A 27,974-nucleotide genomic window follows, 5' to 3' on the forward strand; every position below is an offset into this window, starting at 1 on the left:
AACTGTGAAACTTTACAATTTCACGGTGTCTGTTTTCATCAAAAGAAAACTAATATGGAAATTAGTTTTCCTCTGATGTAATTACATTGTTTCCATAATACTATAAGGAGTAAGTACCAGTTAATTATATGATAACTTTAATAACTATACAAACTCACACAATTTTTATTCACAACCAAATAATTACTCTGGTATAATCACAACATCACTGCTGTTATTACCAGAATACATAATAATTTTGGAAAGTAAATGGAAATATGCTACATTTTCGACAACAGGATATGTTGAATTCTTATTATACAAAAGCATATGTTCTAGCTTATTACCAGGAAGATGGTTTTGTTTTGTTAGTTGTGCTGCAGGGATTTGCAGTGATTTGATCACGGAGTCTTAAATTCAACAGGTTCAAATCCGTACATCATATTTGTCGTGTTTTGTAAATGATAAAGCAAACAGAAGATCTGTGAACGCTCCTCCTTTTATTATTGTTTCCATCCTTTCAGCATCAAGACGCTCAAGGGAAACGGAGACAAAACAATAAAATATTCTTCCTTTGTTGCTTACACACTGCTGATTTAACATTCAAACCTTGGGCTGCATCTGAATTCACTGCTTTGCTCACCCTGACATTTTGGATCATCGCTGACTGCTGTAGCGCTGCAGAACTGAATTTTTCACACCCTTCACATGTGATTCATTGAATTATGAGGCAAAGAAATGCACCAATAAGAAATCTAACATTGAAAACTGACTAAAGCATCCATCTTCAGTACCCAAATAGGTACTGAAGATAAGGGTTTGTTACAATGTCAATATTTAGTGGTCATAAATTTTTACACAGTTGAGCTCGGGTCTTAACAATAATTAACACCATAATACAAGAGTGTGGCCTATGAACGAGCGATGAGGCAGCCTCCAACACTGGTGGTGGTTTTTCAAAGAACAGCTGAATGTGAGAAGCAGGAGAAAAAGGCCTCCTTCTGAGAAAAATCATGTACAACCACATGATCTGATTATGTCCTAGTGCATTTAAATTTCTAGGAACGTATGAGAGACCTTGAGTAAATCATGTTAATTTAAACTTTAACTTGCAGAGCTAGGATAGAGCTACAGACAACTTTTTAAAAGGATAGGTTACATCTGATATTAATTTTCTCAACGACTAAAATATTATTTCAAAATAGGCTCCATCAATGATTTCGCTCCACTCAACGCTTTTATAATCCTGTTTGCAAGGATGTGTTTTATTCATAAAGACGATTTGTTCTCTTGTCTTAGTTCTAATCCCAGTGGTGGTGCTGCAAACCTTTTAAGTCTTTATCATTTGCAGAGTTTCAAATGTGCAGTTTGGTTGTGCCCCCCAAAAAATCACCATTAGGAAAAGTAAAATTTTTATGCACTTAAATATTTTAATTCACCAATATATTTATTTCTGATGAGGAAGAGAACTCGATCTCTTAACAATAAGAAATGAAGCAAAATTTCTTTAAAACAAAAAAAAAAGTCAAACCTGAAGAATGTAACATCAGGTTTGAATATCTGCTGAAAGTCAAATCCTTCTTATGATTGCCAACTAATTTGCTGCATTTTTAGTATTTGATGATCTAGCTTAGGATAAGAGAAGGTCTTTGAGTTGTGAAGGCCATCTTGGCCTCATTCTAATCTCTGGCTGGACCACTCAAACATGCAGCAAAAAACTGCAGGTATGCTTTCCACAAAAGCCCAGATTCGTAGAGTGCACAACTGATAACCTTATATTAGATGTAAAAACAACACAGTAAAAATATTGAAGGCTGTTTGGTTTTTATACATCAAAAATATTGCAACATGGATGTCATTAACCCAGCATTACACTGTGCAGATGAAAAAATGATAACCTCCATAGGCAAAAATATAACAAAAGATATAAAATTTTAGGAGTAATTATGAGTATTTATGTATCAGAAATAGCTATTTTTTTAGTTAATGGGAAAATTACAATATTTTCAGGTCAAAATGTACAACTAATCATAGGCCCCTTTTAGGAATAGGGGCCCTTCCCAAACAATTATGTTAAATAATTGAATCATTTATTAAGACACCCAAGGGTGGCACACAAATTAGAAATTTGCATTAAACAGCAGCAAAGATGGGATTTGGTGAAAACAGCACTGTGATAAATGTATTCATATCTAAAAAAATGTTGTTTAAAAAATTAGAGAGAAGAATACTGATTTCAACACTGCCAGTTCTTCTATTTTTTTGACAAAACAAATAATGAAAGCAACAGTGTAAGCAACATTTTTTGTAATAATTTTGTTTCTGGAATCTGTTCCTGCGTACAAAGTAGTCTCAAAGATGACTGTTCCTATTCGTAGTTCCACGATGAAGGAAAAAGCTGTCAAAGGTTATCAGAGCAGACTGTGCCTATATAATAAAATATATCACACTGCTGTGCATGACAATGGTGGAGAGAAACCAAATGCACAAAGGAGAGGAAGCAAAAGGAAGCAAATGTTTAATAACTAACAAAACAGTTACCGCCAAGGAGCATTGATCAAGTATGCAAGAAACCTAGCATGGGGAAAAAGAAACCGTACAAAAGAAGACAATACAGTTTTTATAGGAAACTGTATTGTTTCCTATGAAAACAATACAGTTTTTATAGGAAACAAAGACAAAAGAGATGCGTAAGCAGTGAGAGACCAAAAACATGGCCCAATATCTTTTGGGTTATTTCAAAAGATCCAGAGTTTCCTTACACTATTGATTTTAGTCCCACAAAATATTTTATTTAGCTTTGTTAGTCACTCAAGGGTAACTAAAAAATAATATATGGAAATGTATGTAAAACAGGAGGAGGCATTAATAAAGCTTGTCAAAGGGAAAAAGTGTTCAAATATACATTTTTATGACTTTTCAAGATGGCAGCCAACTTATGCCAAGAATGTGTGTTATCCCACACCACAGTAACGCTTATCTGTTCTGCATTTCAATGTACCACATTCGCCTGAGGCAAATAATGCATAACACATTTAACTTGGTAGCATGCATAATGTGATCACTTGATAAGTAAGGCTGCAATGGATTTTTTTTTAAAATGTCAAACAACACCCTGTCTCTTAAGCATCATGTATACCAGACATGTTCCAATGCTACATAATTTACACAGACTGCTACTCAGTCTGACTTAACAATATTTTTCCAATGCAATGATATACACATAGCCTGTCTACTTTGATGCGTTTATCTTTAATCACAGTGATTACTGCAACAGCGTCTTCACAGGTCTGTCCAACAAATCAAACACCTGCAGCTGATCCAGAATGCTGCTGCTCGCGTTCTCACTAAAACCAGGAAGATGGAGACATAACACCAGTTTTAAAGTGATGTTATGTGCTACTGGCTCTCGTAGCTCAGAGAATAGACTTTAAAATACTGTTGTTAGTTTATAAATCACTGAACACTTGACACCACAATACAGTAAACTTCTACTGTTGTTGTATCAGGTCTTCTGGTTCTGGTCTGCTCTGCATCCCCAGAACCAGAACCAAATGAGTAAAAGCAGCATTCAGCTTCTATGTACCACAAATCTGGAACAAACTTCTAGAAAGCTGTAAAATAGCTGGAACACTGACTTCCTTTAAATCTTGACTAAAACCCCACCTGTTTAGAGTTGCATTAGAAATGTAATCAATTACGAGTGACAAGAAAGCATGTTCTTCAAAAGTCGCACTGGACTTAATGTCATGTTTTGATTATTGATTCTATGTTGCATGGATTTGTGTTTTTGTGCTTTTTATGATGTAAAGCACTTTGAAATGCTTTGCTGCTGAAATGTACTGTACAAATAAAATTTGATTGATTGGTTGATTGATTGATTGATTGATGAACATTCACTCACCTCAGGATGCTGGATTCTTGAAACTCAGTAAAACTGGTAACATAAATATAATGAATAGAAAATAATATGCTAATATGTGACGACTTGGGGAAACTGAAAGGATTGAACTCTAATCTCTGGGCAGGAAGTAGATCTATAAGTACGGAAAATTATGAAATGGTAACACTACAACATCAGGAATGAGTGCTGTGAATACCTACCACATTCTCAAACCCAATACAAAGACACTATTCAAAACATAAATGCATAAAAAGCAAAACACATTATTTCTCTCAGATGACATTAATTGATGTTCCACAAAATCCAATTCCTTTCCTTACATTTAGGCCTGTAGAACAATTACCAGCCTGCCAGCACAGGAAACAGTGCTACAGCATCTAAACGCTTTGTCATTGAACAGCAAACGTCTGACAGAACAACCAATTTTATCAGCATTTCTACCTATCTATTAAAACACAATTTTTTACCATAAAAAATGAACAGATACTACTTTTAAATCCAACTCATAATATTTCTCTATCTCATCAAGAAATTGATCTATGACAATGAAGACACTTTCTGGGATATTTTGGATAATATCGCAAAGCATAATTCCTGTAAATGAGAGAAGACTACTCTATTTTCACCTGGCAAGTAGAGTGACAAGAAAGCATGTTCTTCAAATACTAGGTTACAGAAACTGAATATTCTCTTTTACCAGCATAGATAACCCCCATAATAAAACTTTGCCAAGCCTCTGGCTACCGCTTGTATAAAAGTCAGCTTTCTCCAGTGCAATGAAAATAATTTGTAGAGGTTTTGGTGGCACTAATGGTCAGTATTCAACAGCATATGGACAGGAAGATGCGGAGAGAGAACGAAGAGAAAGACATGCAGCAAATAGCTTTGGCTGAGAATTGAGGAATCGGTTTTCAGAGGATTACATTTTAATTAGAAAATGCAATTAACCAAGTTCTTAGTATCAGACTCTAACAGAAACAAACTTCAGAAAAATCAGTATCTGTTTTTGGTGTATCTGTTGCAATTCTGCTGCAACCTCTCGTTCAAATATTTGCTGGTGAAAGGAAGATTTGACAACAACATGAAGGGAAAAAATGGAGACAGTGCTAATACACTGCTGTCCTTTTTCTTTTTTCATTTTCTTGGGTTGTTTATTGGTTGAGGAGCAGTATTCTCAACCAATAAATACACTGAGCTGTAATTTGGTGATAAATTGCATAAATTACCATGATGACAGACCCAGGTAAGAAGTGAATCAGCTTTATGAAACTGAAAATCTTGAATCTAACTCAAAGTTAACTCAATAAACCACTGATCTTGCTTCATAGAACAGGTCTTATGTGTGGTGGTCAGCAGACAGTATTCAGGTGTTTAGGAAAATAACAAGCACGACTGACTGAGGTTCTGACCATAATATGATATGGTGTTCATCTTCAAGGTGTGCTTAATATACTTATACTTATGCTTTTTCATGACACTGGTAATTTGGGTAACAATTAAGGGAACAATAAAAAGACAAGGATGATGTTGACACTTAAAACAAGGAGTAATTATAAAGCATAAAGCTTTCTAAGGACGTTGAACAGATAATTCATCACTTCATGTTTCCTCCTGCTTCAAGGTCAAAAGCTTTAACACAACAGTGAAAGGACATAAGAGTTAAATTAAAATTAAAGTTAAATATTATTGTTATGACTATATTGTTAGATTTAGAATTCACAATTATAAATCTAACAATATCCATTCAATCTTGGTTAAAAACAAGAATAGTTAGATCACAATTAAATAAACTAATAATAGATTCTCTCTTATGTTCTCTTTTTCATTCAGACCAAAAGTTTTCTACTTTAAGATGTGAGAACTGATGTGGCCATGAAAGACACTTGATGTTGTGTCTGTCGAACTTAAATATCCTGGTAATTCAAACAATTCTTAGAGTATTTGGAAGTGACACGTGTGTTTAACAATATTCATGCTGATAAAGGACATATTCATTATTTCTGGATCGTTAACTGCCAAAAAGCTCAATCTGAATCTAATGTCACAGAAGCTCATGATTTCAGTATTTCAGAAGCATTTAGCAAACTGTTTGGGATCGTAGGACAAATAGGGCTTTGATCTGGCCTCACCTACAAACTATATGGCTTGTAAATGGAATCTAATGGGTGTTACGGAGACTCATTTGTCTCAAGTTGCTCTAACCAACTTGGTCATTAAGCATAGTGGCAAGATAAGTATGAATCTTTATGTAGCCTTTTTAGCAAAAGGCTAAAGAAAAGGGACCAAGAGTCACATCATATTTATTCCCCCAAATCAATGAATGCTGATTAGAAGATGCAAGTGACCAAGATGCTCCAGTTAGATTTATTTTGGAGACTGATATGAGTAACATTTGTTGTTTTTTTCTACAGATTTTAGGATTAAATGCCAATGATCAACAAAGGTTAATTTGTTTGGAGGCTTTTTACATATTGAGACTATAGTTGCTAACATAATGTGTGTGTTTGTACATATTTCTTAGAATGGTATTAAACTTTAATATTTTGCATAGAGGTTAAATTGAATATGAATGGAAAACAGTCTTATTTATGCAATTTTAGGTATTGTAATGGTAAAAAAGCAGCTCTTTCTAGAGTTTATTAGTCTAATCATATTCAAACTGAAATCATGATGCATTGTATCGTTGCCCAAATAACAGGGGCGCCCATTGTGTCTGAAGCCATACTGCGCAAAGAGTCAAATCAGATGTGAAATGAATACATATATGGGCCATGAATATATCATTATCTGCATTACAACTGCATCTGAGTGAAATTGTATGAGGAACAGCAAGCTTTCTTCACAAAAGAGGGAGAAGCTTAAAAGATCCTTTTATTATTCATTGAACAGAGAAGAAAGTGAGGGAACAATTCATCAAAATGAACTGGGAGCAAAAGAAAAAAATCCAAAGGTTTTCTTTTGCTGAGCATGCAGAGACTGGCGCTTTGTTGTGCAATGACCAGAGTATGAGCCAGGAATAGAGAGCAGGTGACAAAGAGACTTAGAGGAGGGGGGGAAGAAGTGTCGGTGTGTGCAAGAGAAAGAGATACATATACAGAGGATTTCCTGGTGTATTGGGAAGATGCAATATGAAATTCAAACCGTGGTCTCTGAGGGAAGATTTGATTTAGCTCAAACCAAATGTTACTATGATGCAAATAAAACCACTTTTAAGTTCACAAGAGGGAAAGATAAATGAATATGAGTGCTGTAGTGCATAAGCAGCAGAAAGAAGAAGGGCAAACCAAAACTAAAATGTCGAAGTAGCTTGAAGTGCATTAGCGCTAATAGGTGATTGGACAGAAAGGTCTCAGATACCAATTTCAAAGAGAGTTAGAATTACTGTCTGAATTTCTGTCAGTCTAGATAGCCCTGCCCACAAATGTGCCATGGAACTGACATCAGGGCTTTGTGGTGTCATGTGCTTGAACCACTTTGCAACTAATTTTGTGATATGATGATGATTCATGTTCTTTTGGAAGACTCGCTTGTGCCCAAATTTTAACTTCCTGGTTCATATCTAGAGCTGTCTTACCATTCCCTCATCCTGCCTTTTATATTGTAAAACATTCCCAAAAGCAGAATGCTGCCATCACTGAACTTCACAGTTGGGATGATGCACTGAGGGTTGCAAGCTTCCCATTTTCCTCCAAATGTAACTATGATCATTATAGCCAAACACTTCCATTATAGTTTCATCAGGCCCCGAGAAATTTCTTCAAAAATTAACGTCTTTGTCTCAGACTTAATTTGCAAACTTTCATTTGATATTTCTGCTGCTTTGGAAGTAATTACCCCTTCCTTGCCAAGAGCCTCAGAGGCCAGATGAGTGCAGGTTTGGTGTAAATGGCATTCCCACACTAGAAAAAAAAAAAAAACAATCTTTATAAGACTTTGTGCTTTTGTTTTGGGTTACCTGGACCAAATGTAGCAAATCTGGAAAATGTACTAAAGTATAAACCAGAAACCCAGATTGCTCTTAATATTATTCCAGCAAAAAATGTGGCTATTCTCAAGTAACCGAGTTCTTGTTTCTATATTCTCCTTACCCTTTGTTTTCCCTCTCAGTTTCCGTTGTGATTAAAAGAAATCTAAAGCAAATTCTAATAAAGTTTTATTAAATGCATATTAAGTGGAACATTTGCTGAAACACTTCACTTCTAAATGTAAATCTGTTAGCCTTCTTCTTGGGACTAACATACATTCTGATTATTACACTGGTGAACTGGACAGGTTAAAAAACAAAACAAAAACCTAGATCTTAATACCAGATTCAGTATTAATTTCATAGTAAATTACATACGCTTTATTATGTAATTGTAATAGTACCTTAGCCATTGTTTTAAAACTGCAGCTGAAAACTAGACGGGTAAATGTGTGTTAGGAAAACTGCTTACTAACTAGGGGGGTTTGCTGTTCTAATTACTTTTTCACACATAACCAGGTTGATTAGTAGGTGCAATAAAATGAAATTGGTTGTGGAAAAAAAATTGTGTGCTAGATATTATAAAACTGTTTTTGTTTTTTTTTTCAACAAAAATAAAGATATAGATTTCAAGACATATGCAACAACACTGACACATTGCAGGGACTCACAAAAGAGGATTGTAATTTTACTCAGCTCTGAACAGAACGAAAGTGTGACTTTTTGAGGGGAACAGCAAGTGAATGATGTATCACTGAGTATCAGTGTGTCTGAGAGTGTTAGGAAAAAAAAACAACAAAAAAACAACAGAAAGTCAAAGATGGAGTCAGATAGAGGGAGGCTCTGTATCTGAAGGCCTCTGTGTGAGTGTGTGTGTGCCTAGCCTTTATGATGTAAACTGAATGTAACCTTTCTCCTCTCACACAACCCCTGCAGCAGAGACTCGGAAGCCCCAGACTCCCCCGCTTTACCCCCGCCCCCAGGGGGAGCAGGTATAGACTAGCATTCATCTGAGGCTCAGCTGCTGCGTGGTCTAAGTGTCAAGTGAAACCCACCATGTTCCCATGGAGAGCAGGGCACAGAGTAACAGTCAGCACTGAGCAGCGACCGGCCACTTGGTAATCAAGTCTTGCATAATGTCGGCCCCAGAACTGGAACCGGGGAGATGCTGCGCTGAATATCGTCCTGGAAATGGGAGAGTGGCACAGAGGCACTAACTGCCAGTGCAAGGCAGCATATTTTACATCTGAAAACACCCACTGCACTCATTGTGAGCAGCGGCACAGAGCCTCTTGGTGAGCCTCTGACCCCACTTTCACACCATTTATTGCTATAATTATGTGTGCTCTTGGTTACTTCACCTGGAGGCGTATTATGATTGCTGCTTCTTCTTTTGCTAGTGAGAAAGTAATTTTCAAAAATGTTTGTTCAATAAATAGCCTTTAAATGGTAATTATTTTTAAATGTCCTCTCTAATAAAGTGTCTGTTATTATAAAAAGGAAACCTCCTCCCTACCAGAGACAAATCCTTTGTGTGGAACTCAGTTCTTGCTACTGCTGCAATCTTTTACTTGGCTCTTATCATATTACAATAGGCTTCTAAACTGCCTGTGGCCGCTGGAATAAGTCATCATGCAGAGGTTCTTTCTGGCTGATATACAGCCTTCCCGATAGCTATTTTCAGGGAATCTTTCAGTTTTATTGTCTGTTTACAATACTGCAATAGAGGCTTTCCACCCTGTAGGTCTACCTTTGGCAAACAAAGTCAGAGGAGGCTGTGTGGTTTCTTTTTTTCCCCAAACAAATTTTGAGAAGGGGAAAAAATAATTCTCCTGTTTGCATCAAATATGCGTGCATTGTTTCAGATATTTTTTTCCCTTTCGGTAATGTTATTCAGGGTGAAATATGGGTAGAAAAAGTTGGAAGACATAGTTGGAGGTGCACGGTACATTTGCTCTAAGAATGTAATAAGTACACTGAAGGCTGCAAATAGTAAATAAAGCATATCTCCTGCATGCAAAGGGATTCATACTTCAAAGCATTTCTGTATTGTCACTTTACAACAACAGAGTTCAGTGTTTTTATTGGGATATTATGCGAGATTTGAATACAACGTAATACATAAATAAATGCAAGATTATAAAAATAACATTTTTTTCTATTTGTTTTATGAAAATCTATGAATTGTAGTAAACCTTTGGAGATTGAATTGAAATGGGATTCATGTCTCGATCATATGAATAGGCTTTGATACAAAATGTTCAATTGTAAAAGGATTTACAAGCACAAACAGGCCTCCAAAAGTAATAGCAAGGAAGGGAGAGATATTTAAATTTGAACCAATGACAGGATTGCTTCACTTAGTTTGTTCCCCATTATAGTTTTGAAAAGCACACTGTAGGGAGACTAATGACAGATATCATGTGAAGTGCTGACAAGGCAACTCCTGAGCACTACAGTATGTGTTTTACAAATTCATAGGTGGATTAATGACATATCCACTTTAGAAAAATGAAAAGCCCCTGGGAGCTAGGAAACCACTTGTGTGGTTTGTGGCAGAAATGCTCTCCTTTTTTTTTTTGGCAGTTTTGCAGCTGCATTTTCCGCTTTCAGAAGATGAAATCCAAAGATTTAAAAAAAAAAAAAAAAGATAGTCAAACCTTAAAACTCCTCCACAACCTCCTCCCTGCCCTGTCTGCTGTTCGTAGGTCTTCATGATTCTGTTTGCTGAAATATGTTCTTTAATTAATCATTTACTGAATAGATGACCTATGTTTTATTAAAACAGCTTGGAAAATAATTTAAAATTATTTTTCACTTTAATCCACTTTAAAAAATGACTACTTTGTCTAGATCAAGGGTTATGAATACTTAAGTAAGCCACTGTAATGGTAAAATAAACTGATAATTTTCAATACTAAATGTTATTCTGTCAAATGCAAGAAATTAATATTCTATAAATCTTAAAACTGACTTTTAAATTTGACAGTGCCTTGTGTTGTATTCAAATTGCAATAACTGTCTCTGAAATTTAAGACATAATTAAGTACAAAGTTTCATAAATAGCATTTGTAGCTTCCAGCAAAAAGAAAGCAGACATCATGAAGTCATTTTATAACTATGAAATAACTCATTGTTCTGCTGTTTTCACTTTCACAGCCAGAATGCAGTACTTCCTGTGACCTATTCAAGGCTATTGTGTACTTCTGGTTGGTGTTTGTACATGTTTTAATCCATTTAGAGCAAGGGGGATGCTTCCAGGCAATTCATAGCACTCTCCATTACAATTCCTCTCTGCTCGAAGGAACAACCAAGGATGTTGACAATGAGATTCAACAACATAATAGACTCTCTTATGTTCAACAAAGCAGTTATTCAATAATAATGATACTTAAATGGGTAACACAAAATAAGCCGTGTGTGAATGCAGTGACTAAATAGATGCTGGTTTCTTGGCAGTGAAACATCAACTGGGTATAACTATTCATTCTGTACAGAACCTATTATATTGGGACAACTTTTAAAAACCTTTCTAGGAGTAAAGGTGACAATGCTGACACACTTAGCATTCACCAGACAGAATAACCACTGATTACGCCTGCTGCCTAGAGATGCTTTCTACCACACTGGCTGCTATGTTCGCACAACCACAGTGCAATGAGGTTCTTACTTTCAATTTGATGCTGCAGAGAAGAGGGTTGCTAGTCTTAGGTCACAGGAAGGTTCCCAAACACGCCAGAGGTCCTGCTGCAGATCTGGAGCCCCGTTAGGCTCATTAGGGGATTCACACTGGCTCCTAATAAGCTTAGTCAACTTGATATGGAGATCAGAATAGCTTAAAAATTTATTTTGTTATATCTTATAATGCTGCAAACTCTGTTTTTTTTTTGTCCTCATAACTACAGAAGATTCCATTCAAAGTAGGTTTTAATTGATGCTCTTCTTTGTTCTAAAACCCAAACATATAAATAAAACAGAGTTTTACTCTGAAACAAAATTTACAAAGTAGATTTTCATAAATGATCTGCAAAAGTTACTGGAAGTCTTTCAGATCTAAACACATTTTAATTTTTAGAATGGAGGGAAAAAACAGATTTTTAAATCATAGGATACAGACACCATATGTGAATTTATCATTTAATAAGAATATCTTTTATTCTCACATAGTGGGGAAGTTCAGGTGTAACAACAGCAAAATGATACGACTTTGAGGTTATTATGTCCCACAAAGACAAAAGTATTAAAATAGATTAAAAAAAAAAATACTAATTAAGAATATTGCACTGTATAATAACAACACAAGAAACCTTTGTGGTTTATTAGTTAGTGATTTTCTGTGCAGAATTGGACCTTTTTGTCTTGTAAAATATTTTGAGATCACGTTTGTTGCAAATTGGTGCTACGTCAATAAAATTAACCAAACTACTACCGTGGATAAAAATAAGATCTGAGTTTCAAGACTGAATACTTGTATGTTACACATACATTTCCAAAAGAATTTCACACATAAATGCATTTTATCTGATAAAATGAGAACTCAATTGGTAAACCAGAGTCACCACCCTGTTATGGATTTCAAACAAAAGCTGCAGAGAGAAGCTCAATTTCCTCCTGTAAGTTTTGAACCCTTCTGCGGACACAGAGAGTAAAATATGTATTATAGCAGTTTGAATATTTCTCCTAACTCCGTTAGTCAGTGTGACATTGGCAAAAGACTGAACTCCCTCTCTCCTGCATTCAGTGTTTGGAGGGTGAGTCATAAGAGACCATGACTAATCATGAAATAACCTGTCGCATATCTGAGTGAGCTGCCAGTGTGGCTCGCATTTTCAAATCTGTTGAACATAGCTCAGCACAGCCTGCGTCTGCTTGCATTCTAATGAGCCATCAGCTCGCATTAAATTATCCCAATCCATGACACTTCACCCAAAAGCATGCAAGAGGTCAGGGGAAGCAAAGTCTAGTCACTGTAAATAATGAACAGGTTTATTTGCGGAAAAAAATGTAGATTGCTGATGATATAAGTTCTTGGGGCTAATGAGGACATGAAGACACCGAGGACTAGCACTGCAGTCGGCGGTCACACAGGCAACTTTGGTACTTTAGACCTAAATCAGGTCATTGTGAACAAGATCAGACCAAAGTAAACATTGATTTTACTGGAAAACAATCTTGCTAAGCTATATTATATTGAACCACCACATCTAAAAACATAGATTAAGTCAGATTTTTACATACACCTTATACAATTTAAGGCAAACTTTTTGTCTCACTGTCTGACATTCTGTCTAACTTTTGTTTTAGGTCACTCAATTTTCCCACAAATAATTATATTTGATAAATTTCATATTATACACTATGTTCCAAATTATTATGCAAGTGATATTTTCACAGATGTTCTAAAATGGTCAGTGCAAATAATGGTCAGTATAATTTTCAAGTCATGATTACAGTATGAATAAAATTTTACTGAACAAAGCCCCAGGAGAACAGTATTATTTTCAAAAATAAAAAAACTCAAAATGCACTGTTTCAAATTATTATGCACAGGAGATTTTCTAAACATTTTACGGATTATTAATAACTAAAGATTCTTTGAATGTGCAGCATTAAGTGATCACATGTATTAAAATCAAAAGCTATTTCAATCAAACCCATCTTAACAGACAGAGTTAAATATTGCCATAGGCCCCTTTTTGAAAATGAATCTTCATGTACGGCTGGGCCCAATGCGACAATTTCTGCTTGTGAGCTGGTTAGGGGCCCAATAGTCGGTTCTGGAGGATCCTCCACCTTGAGGTTCCAGAGGCACCAGCAGCTTCAAATAACTGTTTGCTGCTTTGTAAAGGCATTTTAACAGCTGCTCTCTTAATTCGATGAATTTGTCTGACAGAAATCTTCATCTTTATGCCTTTATCTGGACAAACCCATCTTTGTTCTGAATCAGCCACAAATCTCTTCACAGTTCACGTGATAATAACGCTTCAGTTTTGAACTTAAATGAATATCCTTATTATTATTTTGGCTGGCAGAGTGGACAGTCTTCATTATAATCATTTAAATGCATACTGTATCAATAAGATGTTTTGTTCTATGTTCTTCCAATTGAGGACTTGGTTTATTACAGTCCCTATGACAAGCAGTTTTCTGAAATGTGTGGGAAAGAAAACAGATTTCCACACTGTGTGACCTTTGTTGTATATTGCTGCCAGTGATGTTTGCTGATGTTCTTGTTTTGAAATACAAGTAGATTCAAACTGCAACTTATGCTGGCGTTTTTGTAGATTCAAGTGACATGTAATATTTTTTAAAGTGAATTTGATGATTACTGACTGCCAGTAGTATTTTTTAAAAAGTTTTATAGGCTCTAGTGGCCTTTGTTTGATAGTGAATTGACAGTAAAATGGGTAATGGGAGAAGGGAGAAAAAATGCGACAAAGGACGTCAGGGCAGGAAGCAAACCTGCGACAGCCGGATTGAGGATTAAGGCCACCATATGAGGGTTGTGATTAACCTCTGCGCCTCCACAGCACACCTGTTTATGGCCAATCACTCTCCCATCTCTTAGTCATAAATTCTTGCACAACAAAACCATTCGACTGTTCCTAAAAGTTTGTGGTAGCCTGTTTTAACTGGAGATTTTACAAAAATAGATGCAGAAAATCAGCAGTCAATTCTTCATGCATCGTTTATTTGTCTGTCTTACTAAGTAATTTAAGTCCAAAGCAGATGCAAAATAATGTTACATAGATGCCAGAAATATAACCAGCTGTTATGTGCCACTGTTACTTGTGCTCTAAGTTAAACAGTGCATCAACCCATGTCGAATATCATAAAAAATGTATAACAAAGGAGAAGCACAATCTAAAAAAGAAACTGGACAAAATGTGCACTAGATTTTTCCATGTAAACATTAAAGCAGTTTTTGTTGTTTTTTTCTACTGATCTCAAAAGTTATTTTTTATATTCACATATTATTTATTTAATCACTTCAATCAACAAATCCTTCAAGCATATTGCAGAAACTCAGTGCATTTAGGCCTTTATGCATGTGAAGATGGCATGCTGAAGTTCAAACTGAGCAGAAGACAGGGACTTTATGTGATGTAGCATGGTTGTTGGTGCCAGACAGGCTGGAATGGGAATTTCAGAAATGGGCAATTTACTTGGATTTTAACACAAAACCATGTCTCAGGTTTGCAGAGAATGGGAAAGGAGAAGGGAAACTGTCCAAAGAGCAGCAGTGTGGAAGAAAATGCCTTGTTTGCCTCTGCCAAAGGTCAGAGGAGAATGGGCAGATTGATTCGAGATGAAAGAAAGGCAACAGTTTCCTAAATAACCACAACCAAGATATGGGGAATATAATCTCTGAAAGTACAACACATCAAACTTCAACACAGACGAAGTTGAAGATCACAGTGGGTGTCCGTCCTATCAGGTAAGAACAGTAAACTAAAATGTATGCGGGCAATCCAAAATAACTGACAATAAGAGATAGGAAAAAAATGTCCGATTCAGTAAGTCTTGATTTCAGCTGCTGCATTCGGACGGTAGGTTAGAATTTGATGTAAACACGAGAGCATAGGTCCAATCTTCCTCCCATCAATAATTCATGCTGCTGGTGGTGTAATAAAACAGGGGACATTTTCTTAGTACGTTTAGAGTCTGTTTACCACCAATTTAGCCTTGTTTACTCACCGCCTTGGTATTGCTGCCGACAACATCCATCTCTTTCTGGCTGCTTTCAGCAGCATAAAAATCAAACTATGCCACAAAGCTCAAATCTCACAAAACTAACCGTAAAGGCAGTTCTGAAAATCAGGACTGACCTGGTACTAACAAGGTGTGTTCAATAAAGTTAAGGTAAATATATAGACTCTGGATCTTAAAGATTGATTCATATTAGTTTTGTAAGATTTACTTTTTTTCCCTTACTCCTGTCAGACTTTGGTTTCAGTTTTATGTTTTACCTGATGGGTGTTGGATGTTTCTTATACTCCCTCACTGAAATGAAAGCTAATACATTTAAGACAAATTACAATCTCTTAACAGATGCTTTGTGAAAAATGAAATAAATTGTACACCTCTTCATTGTATTTGATTTTATCATTAGGAAGTTGCTTCACATTTCTTATAATGTCACACGTTGACATTTGAATTGAATTGAGGGAAAATCCTCAATTGGCCTTTGAGCAGTAAACTATCAATAGAGAACAGCATTAAATCTGAGTCAGTTTATCCAATAAATAGCAACATTGATGTTTTCTATTTGTTCATCTTTCCAACACTTTTATCTAAAATTATTCTGTTAAATTCCACTTTTTTATTATCTTGCCAGCTCAAACTTCATAAATGCAATTTATGGAAGAGCATCATCAGTATCTCTTTGGACAAACTGCTTTATGTCTTTGCCAGTTTATTAAACTGCATGACTCATTTTGTCAGTGTGAAACCCAGTATAGTTTCACTTCAAATATTGCGGAAGAGAATAAGATATTAATCTGGTGACTGATGGCACTTCTAGTCCACAATTAACATAAAAAACAGATTAGTATTTAATTATGTTTACTAGAGTTTTTTAGTGTCTGAGCAGTGATGCTGCTCTTCTGAGAAAAAAGCATTAAAGTGTGCCACACAAGACATGATGTGAGAGACGACAAGGACAAAAACAAAAATAAGCCAGAAAGGACATTTTTCCCTCAGGTGCTTGACTTCTTCTCACATCTATGTAATTGTCCTCAGTGTTTGTTGCACAAGGCTGAAGGCTGAATGCTGCAAACATGTAGTGTTGATTCAACCTGACGTGATGAATTTTATTAAATGATGAATTTGAATGTTTTCCTCATAAAAATAGAATTAGATTGGAGGCTAACATTTAAGGACCTTAAATACTCCCAGTTACTTTGTTCAGCTCTGTTAAAAAACATCGAGATCGAAGGAGAAGCAGTGTGGCTTATATTGTTCGGAGGGTCACTGCCGTGCACTTGTAAGGTCAACCTTTTGCTTTTGTGGATCTGAAAAAGGCTAAAAGTAAAAGATTTGTCTTCAATCTCAGCTGAACATCAAACTTTTTTTCAAATGCAGGCTGGACTCCATCAGGGTTGACCCTTGACCCTAACCCTGTTTACGTTTTCTTTAGGAGAAGGTAGACCTCTCCAAACAAGTCAAGACTCATTCTCTGCCTTTTTCTCAATTGATCGTATGATGAAGCAGGAGCAGCACAGGCTGACTGGGGTGTTGTCCGCAGTAATATGGGTGCTATTTCTGTCTACTGTGGAGAAGAATGAGCCGAGTCAAAAAGCCTCCATTTATCTGTCTGTCTACGTTTCAACCCTCACCTGCGGTCATTAGATACGGATTGTGACAGAAAGGTTGATAACCCACATATAAAAGGCTGAAAAGAGCTTCTTTTGGGTGGCACTTCTTGGCTGTACAGATCGGCAGAGGAGAACCATCATTCGAAAGGAGCTCTGAATAAAGGTAGACTGCCTTGAAAAGAGTCTCTTGAGGTGGTTCAAAAATCCTGTTGGGATGCCTCTTTCAATGTTTTCAGGGCACATCCTACTGGGAGGAGACTCGGGCGAAAACCCAAAATCAGATTTTTTGTCACAGTTGACCTGAGAAAACCTTGAGATCCCAAAGAACAAACTAAGGAGTGGAATGTCTGCAGGTTCTAACCCACAATTTCCTAACTATTCTCTGCCTTTTCCATCAATATAATGTTCTAACAGTTTTCTGTAATCTTTAGTACCTTGTTCAGAAAACTATGGCAACAAAGATAATAATGGTCTGGCCAAAAATGTTCCTGGAAACCTTTAATGCATGCTACATTACAATTAATGCACTGCAGTTCTCTTTTGCTTATATTCATGAAGCAATGAAAATGTGCAATGTTGTTATATTTTGGGTCATATTCTTGAGGAAAGGTTAGTTCATCTAGAAAAAACATTGGTGATATTAATCTGGTGACTGATGGCACTTCTAGTCCACAAAAACTGCAAGGATGGTTGGATTTATTACTTTTTTTTGCATTTTTCTTATTATTATTACTATTATTCTTAATATATTATTAATATTATTCTTACTATTATTCTTAACTTTAGTTTCAATTCCATTTGGGTATATTTAAATAGTGTTCTGTGGCAGGTAGGAACTCATTATTTTTATTATATGCAGAAATCAGAGCCTAAACGTGTCCTCTGAAACTAATTATGGAAAACCAGTAGAAGACATTTCATTAATTGTGCATCAAAGCAGAACTTTTTAATCTGCACAAACCTAACTTTTTGAAACATGTACTAAAACCTTACAGTGATCTGCGTACATCATTTTGCGCAGACCGCCATGCTCATTTTCAAAAACTTAATTAAGACAATTTCGACGAGCTGCACTGAATTTGATGTTAGATTAGTTGAAACTGTTAAATGAACGCTGCTGTGAGTCACTCATTTATATCTCCAATTCAACATGCGCTTTCTGCATTAGCCTATTTAACTGCAATTACTGCTAATCAGAAATACTTAAATAGACCTGGAATACAAACATCCATTGCAAGCTCGTAAAATTTCTGTTGTATGAAAAGTCCTTTTAAGCAGATGTGCTTCATGTATGGGGATAAAAAAATGTATTGGACATTTTTTTAAATACTGTGTTTGATCCCAAGCAAACTAAAATGGTAACTTTACAGGCTAGAGGAAGAGTCACATGTCTGAACTCTATTCCTGTTAGGTCATCATGTTATGAAGAGCAATATATTTTCTTGAGCCTCTATCCCAAGGCACAAGATTAAGTCAAAACCTCTATCCTGGATTATCCCGTCTGGGACGTACGAGTAATTGTGAATGAATCCACCTGAAATGAAGGTCAAAAGAAAAACAGCACTTAATCGAGCATTGCATCCTGGTACAATTTCCCTCCCCCCGTTTTCAGGTGCAACATCACATTTCTCCTAAAACCACAGAGCGGGAAGTTTTAATCTTTCTAAAAACATGTAACAAAACACATTTTGAAATATCTTAAATCTATACACATGTGTTGGCAACCCGCTGTAATGGCGGTCACTGTCATGCTTTCACTGGTAGTGAACTTAGTCATTGGCAGGAGGCGAGCAGAATGACAGGAACTTACCAAAACCACTGGAGGAACACAAATTGAACCAAGATTTAAGTGGTATTGAGAGAATTTCAAAGATATTTTCTGTTTCAATCAAAACTGGAAGAGCAATTAGAAGAAACATTATTCACAACTAATGAAATTCCTTTTCAAGAATTTGGGAGTGGTGGACACCAGAATCATAGTAAACATGGCGTCAGGGAGGGCAACAGCAACTAACTTGATGATCTGATAAAGGCGCAACAGAAAAGGGAGGCAAAAGTGATGAGGAAGTGATTAATATGTGGCGGGTTAACTGGGTACTAGAGGAGAATACCAGTGGGAAAAATAGCATCAGAGTAATACTTCCTGATTTACACAGATAAACATTCATATTATTATGTAAATGGCATGTACTTTAGTTTTTCCTATTTTGAAGAGTGGCTGTGGCAAATTGCCACTGTGTGTTAAGTATAAAATGACACATTTTATACTTCTTTATCCAAAGGAAAAGTGAAGAATTCAGTGGGAAGAATGTTATGGAACATGAGTACATCTATAATCCTTATAGTTTATCTTTTTTTACTGTGACAAACGGGCCAATGTGTGAACACAAGCAGGTAATAAATATGCCAGATCAATTATCTGTAGCTGCAAAGGTTAACCAATAATTACACAGACACCATATGTTTAGAGGAGGAAGTGCTGAAAATTGAGCACCGAACATCATTCTTGTTAATTCTGGTAATGAAGTCATGACCTAGAAATAATAAGCACAGATGTTTATAGCAAATTCACTTAGACAATGTGTGTATATGAATATCGAGTCACAAACCAAGTAGAAGTGATTTCATCTTTTCCTTTTATGGGTCAAATGGTTAAACATAACAGTTTCTTTCAAATCCTTGATCATAGAAAAATTCTTCAGATTGTCGGTGTCGATAAAATTAACAAAAATGTACTTTCCAGTGTGAAAAGAGGCAAGCATTGACATCTCATGGTGAATAAAATTCCAGTGTTAATCAGTGTTTTTCCATGGATCTATTGACCCTGACCAGCCAGCCCATCACAGGTCAACATACAAACAACAAAACATTGTAAAAAAAAGGACCATTGCTACACTGTTCATTATTTCTACACTACAGCAACATTTTGTTTTGCTTCCAAGGACTCAGTGATGGTTCAATGTGTAGCAGAAGACTTGTTATTTACTCCAAACAGGTCTGATCTATTGGGTTGACCTTTGATATTGGGCTGCCATGCCATTTAGCATTGGCTTGATTGAGAGGTCTCCCAAAAACGGAGAGATGAAAATCACAAAACCTTCCAAGAAATTGGGCTTTTGTTGAATATGTTGTTTTGCTGTGACATTAAAAGTCTCTTTTTTTTTGTTTGTTTTGTTTTTGCATAATTTGAAAAAAAAAATTCTCTCGGAAGTTGTAAAAAGAATTGAACTGAAAGACTGGAATCAAGGCCACAGTTCAAAACATCCTAATTGCAATAACATGATGCTGGAATCGGAAATAATTTAAAAAAAATGACTTAACCAAAACAGCTAAGCCGTGTGATTATGTCTCAAAATTACAAAAGTAAAATCAGACACCTGGAGTTTAAAAAGAAAAGTCAGCAAAGATTGGTGGGAGCATTTGTGTGGCTTATCCAGTAAGTTTCAAAGAAAACAGCTTACAACATGAGCAGAATTATAAGTGGAAAAACAAATACACTCACAAGTGATTGAAAGTGAAAAGAGAAATGAGACAATTTCCAGACAGTAATGTGAAGTGAAAATCAACAAATCAGGGCACACTTTGAAAAGCATACATAAAATGTTCTGTGGATACAAGGAAAAACTAAACTAAGAATGTTCATGGTTCACTTCATCCTTTTAAAAAAAATTTTCTTGTGTAACTGTATGAAAGATAAGATCTACTTTACCAGTAATGCTTTTCAAGCTGAGCTTTAAAGTTACACCTTTGATGCCTCATCTGGTGTCACTTTTGAACACCAGAGACATAACTCAGTCTTCTTTTCACAGTAAAATGTAAAATTTTTTGCTCTGATCTCTTTTTGAAAATAAGCTTGAAAATAGATCTGATCTTACCTTTATTTGTATATAAAGCCCATGGGCCTATCTGTCCATCTCCACATATTGCTGTCTCCTTCTTGTTTTCTTTCATTTGTAAAGGTCTGACTGTTTCAAGGAGGAGAGTCATCCTTAAATTGTTTTATTCTGACTATTTATTTTTTGTTTTCAGCAGTCGGTGTTCAGCGCTGCCCCCTTTCAGTGTGGCGAAGGTACTTTCTGCCTCACCTTGCAAATTCCACTGCATGTTCATTCTGAAAGACTAAATATGTCGCACATATTCATGAATTATATTAGCCAGGCTATGGAATATCAAAATGTGTAGAACAAGTGTCAAACGTATATATGTCACTTTATTATTCATTTACTGAATTTAAAAAAATCCAGTTTTGAGTTTCCGATGGGTCGATCAGTTTTTAGGACCAAGTAAGCTAAATGCAGATCACCAGCAGATCTTTCAGTGCATCTCTAGTTACAACCTTTATTGTCTTTGCACATTAATGGAGGCTTTAAAAGCTACAGAAAAGTGTATTTAACTAAAAAAAAAAAAAAAAAAAAAAACACATCAAGGAAACCCTGAGATGAGGAAACCGCTTTTGATGACTTCTGCAACATCAAGCACAACGGTTTGCTGAATTTTTTCTTCAAAGTTAAAATGTGAGTGAGCAAACATGCTTCTATCAAAGACAAAGTATTATCTTTCTATCCTCACATCTTTCTGTATTTCCCACTGAATTCTTCGCTTTGACCCAAAACTGCAATCTTTGTGAACGAACAAATGAGCTTCTATCCTTGAAGTGTTTTTTTTTCTTTATATATTAACTTTCTAACCAGCACACCACTTATCAAGAAATTATCCTCTGCTAGAGTGCCTGCTGAGCTTAGAGTGTAATGTACTTTTCCCTCTTAATAAGTAAAACATAAAACCACATTTTAAAAACAATTACCACAAAGACACATTTCTTGCAGTTATTCTAAATGATTCTGCAGCAAATGAAGCTTAACTTGCCATGGCTGGCCTATTAAACCCAATACTTTTCTATAATTAATATGAGGAGCCCTTGGAAACAGTTGGCTGTATTATTCATAACCTTGCTAAATAGGAAATGTGTTTTGTTGTTGTAATATGATGAAACGGTGAGTCATGTGTCACTATATTTAAAAGAAAATGCACAGAGGAGAGGGAATACTTATTGCTTAGATTTTGTTGGAATGGTTAACACATTAATCTCATATTGTTCTGTAAAACTTACCTTCAGTCCTGAGATTCTGAATCCTCTAAGACAAAAACTCATTAAAATTCTATTAAGATGTAAATGGAAGCAGTTTCAAAGCGTAGCAGGCAGGACACCACCTAAAAGTTTCATCTCTTTAGTGGTAAAAAAAAAAAGCTGACTGTTCTTTCTGAGGTGCATTTCATGCATTACTGAATTCTGTATTGATGGTGGAATTTGATCTGCATCGTGTCAGTGATAAGCCTCAAAAAGACATTTTCCAGCATTGTAGCCAGTCGGGCGTGATACACCTTTACTTACGGTCACTGCAGAAAGGTCCCCCGTAGGTGGTCATGGTGCAGTCGCAGGAGAAGCCCTCCCACAGCTGCAGACACACACCTTGGTGGTGGCAGGAGTCCTCTGTGCAGGTTGTGCTGGGCCCTGAAGGGTGTTCACAGCAGATTAAGCAAGGGCTTTTCACTTCACTTTATGCACCTTTGCTTTTACTCAAGAGGAGTGAACGAAACAAAAGTAAAACATTTATATATGGCTACCTTCACATATCCAATAATCTCGATAGCTTAGGAATGTTGTACAAAGAAAATATTGAGAGTGTGGCCTGCATTTGTGTTCAACCCTCTTCAGTAATAGTTTGTATTTTCCACCAGATTTAATTTAGGGTACACATAGTAAATGGGGTGTAATGTAAATGAATGTCAGATTTTCCAGATTTGACTTTGAGAAACAAATTTCACAGCAACCCACTGTTTTTCTTCCACTTCACAATTCTGCAGTGTGGGATGAATGAATGGATAGTTTTAATGCTTTCCTACAAAATAAACAAATAGGTTTTCACTGACAAAATATACTGAATACATTGGATAAAGGGACAATGATAAATGCATTTTAAAAGTAAACTTTGTTAAGTCATGCCACTATGATTTCTTATGGCAGAATCTCAAAGCCAAGAACTAAAAAAAAACATTTATTACTTTAGGACTGAGACTTTGGACATTTAAATACTTGCAGTCACATTAAAATAAAAGCAGATACTCTGTTAATTCTAGAGTTTTGGTTAATGAATAATCAGGGGTCATATCTACAAAGGTATATTGGAAGTATACAGTATATCCCTGAGTATGCAGGGATTCAATCACATTTTGTTTAGATTCAAGTCGTCTTTTATGAGGGCAATATAGGCAGCTGTCAGCATTACAAGGTTGGGTGCGTAAGTACAAGATATGAAAGACAACTTATCAATGTGAAACAGATTTTACATGAGGGAATAGCTGACTCTGTTTATATAGATCTAGAGCTTATTTACATCTATTTATGTGATTCTCACAAGGCGGAACTTCATAAAGTGCGACTTGGAGATGTTCCTCATGGTTTTGGAATCCCTGTGTTTGTATTTGGATTATTTTGGCTAAAACTGTTGGTTTTAAAGTTGTTTCTTAAGTTCTGTTCTCTGTGTATTTGGGTTTAGACATATTTTTTATTGTATGAATACTTCTTCTGTTGTTTAGTAGATTATCTTGTGTTTTGGTTTGTCTCCTCTTGTGTTCATTCTGTTTTTATTAATTAACTTTCCTGAGTTTTCCCTTGTCCTTTCTTCCCCAGCTGCTCCACATTCCCCTGATTACCACTCCAAGTTGTCATTACCACTCATCATCTCTCTCAACATTTTATTGGGCAGTTTTTATAGATTAGATTTTGGACTTAAAAAAAAAGAAAGAAGCAAGAAAAGTCAAAATCCCCTCATGGAAAAACACTGCAACACTTAAAATAAAAAATATATTCACTGAATTTGTTTTCTTCCCAATCAATGTGGAATATTTGAGACACCTGTTCAATTCCAAGACCAATCAGGAACAATTAGCGTGCAGCGAGAGACCTCCTGTCCCTCTGGGTTAATCCTTAATACGCCAAGCTGAACAACAAGAAAACCATTTACAGAAATGATCTGGGATTTTTTTTCTTTGCCCTCACCTCCGCAGCCTCGTTCCACCTCTCCCACCTTGTGAAGGGCATCCGCCAGCAGCTCAGGGAGCCTTCCATTTAAGTCCACAGAAGCCAGACAGCCCTTGTATCCTTCCCGAGAAGCTATTAACCTGGGAAGGCTGCTGTACATGCTCTTTCCAACACCACCAATGTACAGCTCCCCTAGAAAACACAAAGTTAAGAAATAGAAACTCTCTTTAGCAAACTTAAGTTTCAAATTAAACATGAAAATAGTTGGATTTTGATATGAACAGCATGACTTTTACCTTTTAGGTCCAGGTTTCGGGCTCCATTGGTGTGTTGGGTAACGGTACGGGAATCAATCTTGAGTACGTGTACATTGTTGTTGTCCCGGGAGATCACCACGTTGTGCCATTGGTTATCATTGAGAGGCTTGTCAGAGTTTCCCTTCATTAGTGACGGTCCATTTCCCAAGTCAAACACATAATGAATGTACCTATAAGACAAAATATTTGTTCAAGATCTGTCATTTTAAATTCCTTTCATAAAAAAAAAATCACACATAAATTACCACTAATTCTACTTGGCAACAATTAATTTTCTTTTGCTGCCATTCAAATAAAATAATGTGATTTAATTGCAAATGAGTGTGTTTTACTTCAAGCATAGTCATCAGACAGACTTCATTCAAACTTAATTATATTAATAATCAAAGTTAAGAACCATCCATGAATGAACCGCCACACTTCACACAAATCACTGAACAGCCGGAAAATCCTGACAGAAGTGTTGGGAGCCATTTTTTTTTTTTTTGTCTGTGTTGTCTTTGGGAGCTTCTGCTGCTGGTTCCAGATCTGAACAAGACCTCCTGCTGACTAATTGCTCACTGACAGAGAGTCTGTGCTTGGCATTTCAGTGGGATGATACAATTGCGGCTTTGCTGCCTGTGTTTCCACAGCCACTTTCTGATGTTCTTGCCATTAAAAAATATCTTTAATGAAAAAAATAAAGTTCCTTTGAAACATATCTATGTTATTGATGCTTTTATACAAGAGCTACCAATGTGTTTTAACGTGAGACTCCTGGACACTCACAAATAATGTGAAATGAAACCCTATATCATACATTTACAGTTCAGGAATTTACATGTAGTATCATATAATTGTGGGGCTTTTAACTTTGAATTTGAAACGTTATTTCCCCAGAGCGGATTTATTATTGAACAAATAATTTGCATGATGTCGGGTTTTGTCCGTTTTTAAAGGCATAACAAGCTCAGTATGTGTGAACTTTGGATTTTGAAGAATATAAAGATTCTCTCGAAAATAATTTAATTTAGCAAATAAACATTTTTATTTTTCCTGACTGACTTAAACAGCAATAATTAAATCTGATATAGTATAGAAGCATGCATGGACTTTTCCCCCGCAGTGTATGTAAATATATGGTTTCTAGAAAATTCACCAAAATTAACAACTTGTTCAGCCAATTCTTGTTTTAAACATTTGTACAGTTAAGTTTTGTTTGATATATAGCATTTCTGCTATGTATCAAACAAAGCATTATATCCCTGTGAGACATGTAATATCATCCCTTTAAAATGCATGTATGAAATATCCCATCACTCACCCTTTGACAAGCTCCACCATGATGAAGTCACTGCCATCTCCAGAGTTGTACAATATCAGGCCATCCGCACTGGTAGTTTTAAACTGGAAAAAGAGGTGCATGGAAGCATAGGCCTGCAAGGTCGAAAAGGCCAAATAGCTGGCTTGAGTTAGGAAAGTTACAGGGTTGGCCACGATGTGTCTCATGCCAAACCGAGCATTAAGCTCGCAGAAGGAAATGTCTCCATTCTTGCACTGGTCCAGATAAAGCATCCCATTGAAGGAGAGTGCTTGCAAGTGGCCAATGAAATTGGAGGGCATCACTGAGATGAAGCGGCGCTCTGTCATGATTCCTGTCTCGATGTTGTTGAACTCCAGGCGGGTGTGGGCACCAGTCATGTGGCCTACAAAACAAACCCATTAATCATGAGCTGCTAAAACACTTTTGATAGGCCAAGTTTCTTTTTCTCATCTCTACCTTCCATTGTCACATTGTCTACCGATAGCTGCAAGTTCTTCCCACGTCGCGCCACCTTCACTGTATGCCACTCATTGTCATTCAGCTTCTCGCCTACAAGAAGAGTCTCTGGTCCCTTGCCTAAGAGGAGGAAAGCGTCAAGTGACAATCATATCACAGGGGCGCAGTATCTTCTCACACGAGCACTCAAACTTGAGAAGCACTTACAGGGTGAATACATCCATTTACTTATCACTCACACATACAGCAGAAACATTCAGGAGAAAGCAATAGTTTAAATGCACCCCCTTTCAAAGTAAAACTAAGAACAAAACACCTACAGCACAGTCATTTTCAGGCTAAATATTTAACGTGTGTTGAGACATTTGTGGGATCTCTGCTGAAAAGCTGTGTCGGCTTACAGTGAAGGCCCTGGCTCGCTCATCTAAATTCAAGTTTCAGATTTTCTTCACTATCCTCTGCATTTTTCACTGGTTTAAAAATAGGTCACAGTGCAGAGGCTTGCCACTGCAGTACCGTCAACCCGAATCAGTGCCTATGCAACAGGCCGACACGGCAGTTCAAAGGAGTTCTGACATCGCTTGGGAAACTAATTGGCCATGCCTAAGCTGACTTTGCCTTGAGGGGTTTGTCTGTCTAATTGTGCTCAGGGCGCAGGAGAATTACAAGGGACACATAGAGGGCAATAAATGAAAAACATCAGCTGGTTTCCCAACAATACACTGTTTCATCCTCTGGGAAATAAAACCTGTGCCTGGAGACCCTGTCCGGCTGCAAATTAAGTGTCTCCACGTAGCACATTGCATGACACAGAGTGAATATTGGCTATGCACCCTGAGTGGATCAATAACATCAAATCCTGCATCCTTTGCATTCAATGGACTTACTTAGATGTGGAAAAACAAACCACTGTGCGGAGTCAACTAGAGCTGAAAAGGCAGAAATGTTTACCTTGTGGATCACTATCATGAAATCAGACATACGGGCAAGATTTGCTGTAATGAAATAGGAGTTTGCAGGACAAAGGGTAGAGGAGGCTGTTCATCTAATCTGTGCTGCTCAGAGGGGAGCTTTGCTGCTATCTAAACATATAAGGCCAAAAGCACGAATACCCACACAGAAAAAAAATTTACTTCTAGAAAGTTTGGGCAAGGGAAGGAATGATTTATACAGTAGGGGAAATAAACATTGAGCAAACAAATGTTTTCCTCAGAAAATATATTTGTCACAAAGCTATTGACACAAAAGTTACACGAGTGCATATGGACAAATCTAGACAACTCAGTCCATTACATTATGTATAATAAAGCAGAATGGAACATAATCACTGACATTTTTTAAAATGCTTTTTAGAGTAATTACAACTTCAAGTCTGCGTAAAAAAAAAAGTGATTTGCATTTCTTAGGTTTGAGTTTGGGATATTCTTCCACATTGCTGTCTTCCAATCTTTAAAGCTTCAGGGGGCCTCTTCTAAGAAATCTAATCTTCAAGGAGCTTTATTTTTTGTCTCAGAAATCATTTGAGAGTTTTCTTGGCTGTGTGCTCAGGATCATTCTCTTGCTGAAAAATCCACCGTTGTTTCTTCTTCAAATTCTTATTAAGAAGGTCCCGGTACATTTCTCCATTGATCCTTCATTCGATATGAAGCTTGCCAGTAGGCTGCTAAAAAGTACTCCCCATTGTGATAGTCC

At 36.4% G+C, this 27,974-nt stretch overlaps 1 protein-coding gene across 5 annotated transcripts in view; it reads right to left on the reverse strand.

The window, feature by feature from the left end:
* The window catches only part of nrxn2a (neurexin 2a), a 155,200-nt gene that overhangs the window by 49,426 nt on the left and 77,800 nt on the right, over positions 1–27,974 (reverse strand). For all 5 annotated transcript variants that reach the window (XM_055043571.1, XM_055043569.1, XM_055043570.1 and 2 more), the window contains 5 exons: positions 26,283–26,402; positions 25,827–26,208; positions 24,503–24,693; positions 24,225–24,398; positions 22,557–22,676 (listed from right to left, as the gene is read on the reverse strand). In XM_055043571.1, the coding sequence (XP_054899546.1) occupies positions 22,557–22,676; positions 24,225–24,398; positions 24,503–24,693; positions 25,827–26,208; positions 26,283–26,402 (987 nt within the window). The remainder of the gene's footprint in view (positions 1–22,556; positions 22,677–24,224; positions 24,399–24,502; positions 24,694–25,826; positions 26,209–26,282; positions 26,403–27,974) is intronic.

The sequence above is a fragment of the Poeciliopsis prolifica genome, unplaced genomic scaffold, assembly GCF_027474105.1.
Source record: "Poeciliopsis prolifica strain line A6 unplaced genomic scaffold, Auburn_PproV2 SCAFFOLD019, whole genome shotgun sequence".
In the NCBI taxonomy this organism is placed as follows: domain Eukaryota; kingdom Metazoa; phylum Chordata; class Actinopteri; order Cyprinodontiformes; family Poeciliidae; genus Poeciliopsis; species Poeciliopsis prolifica.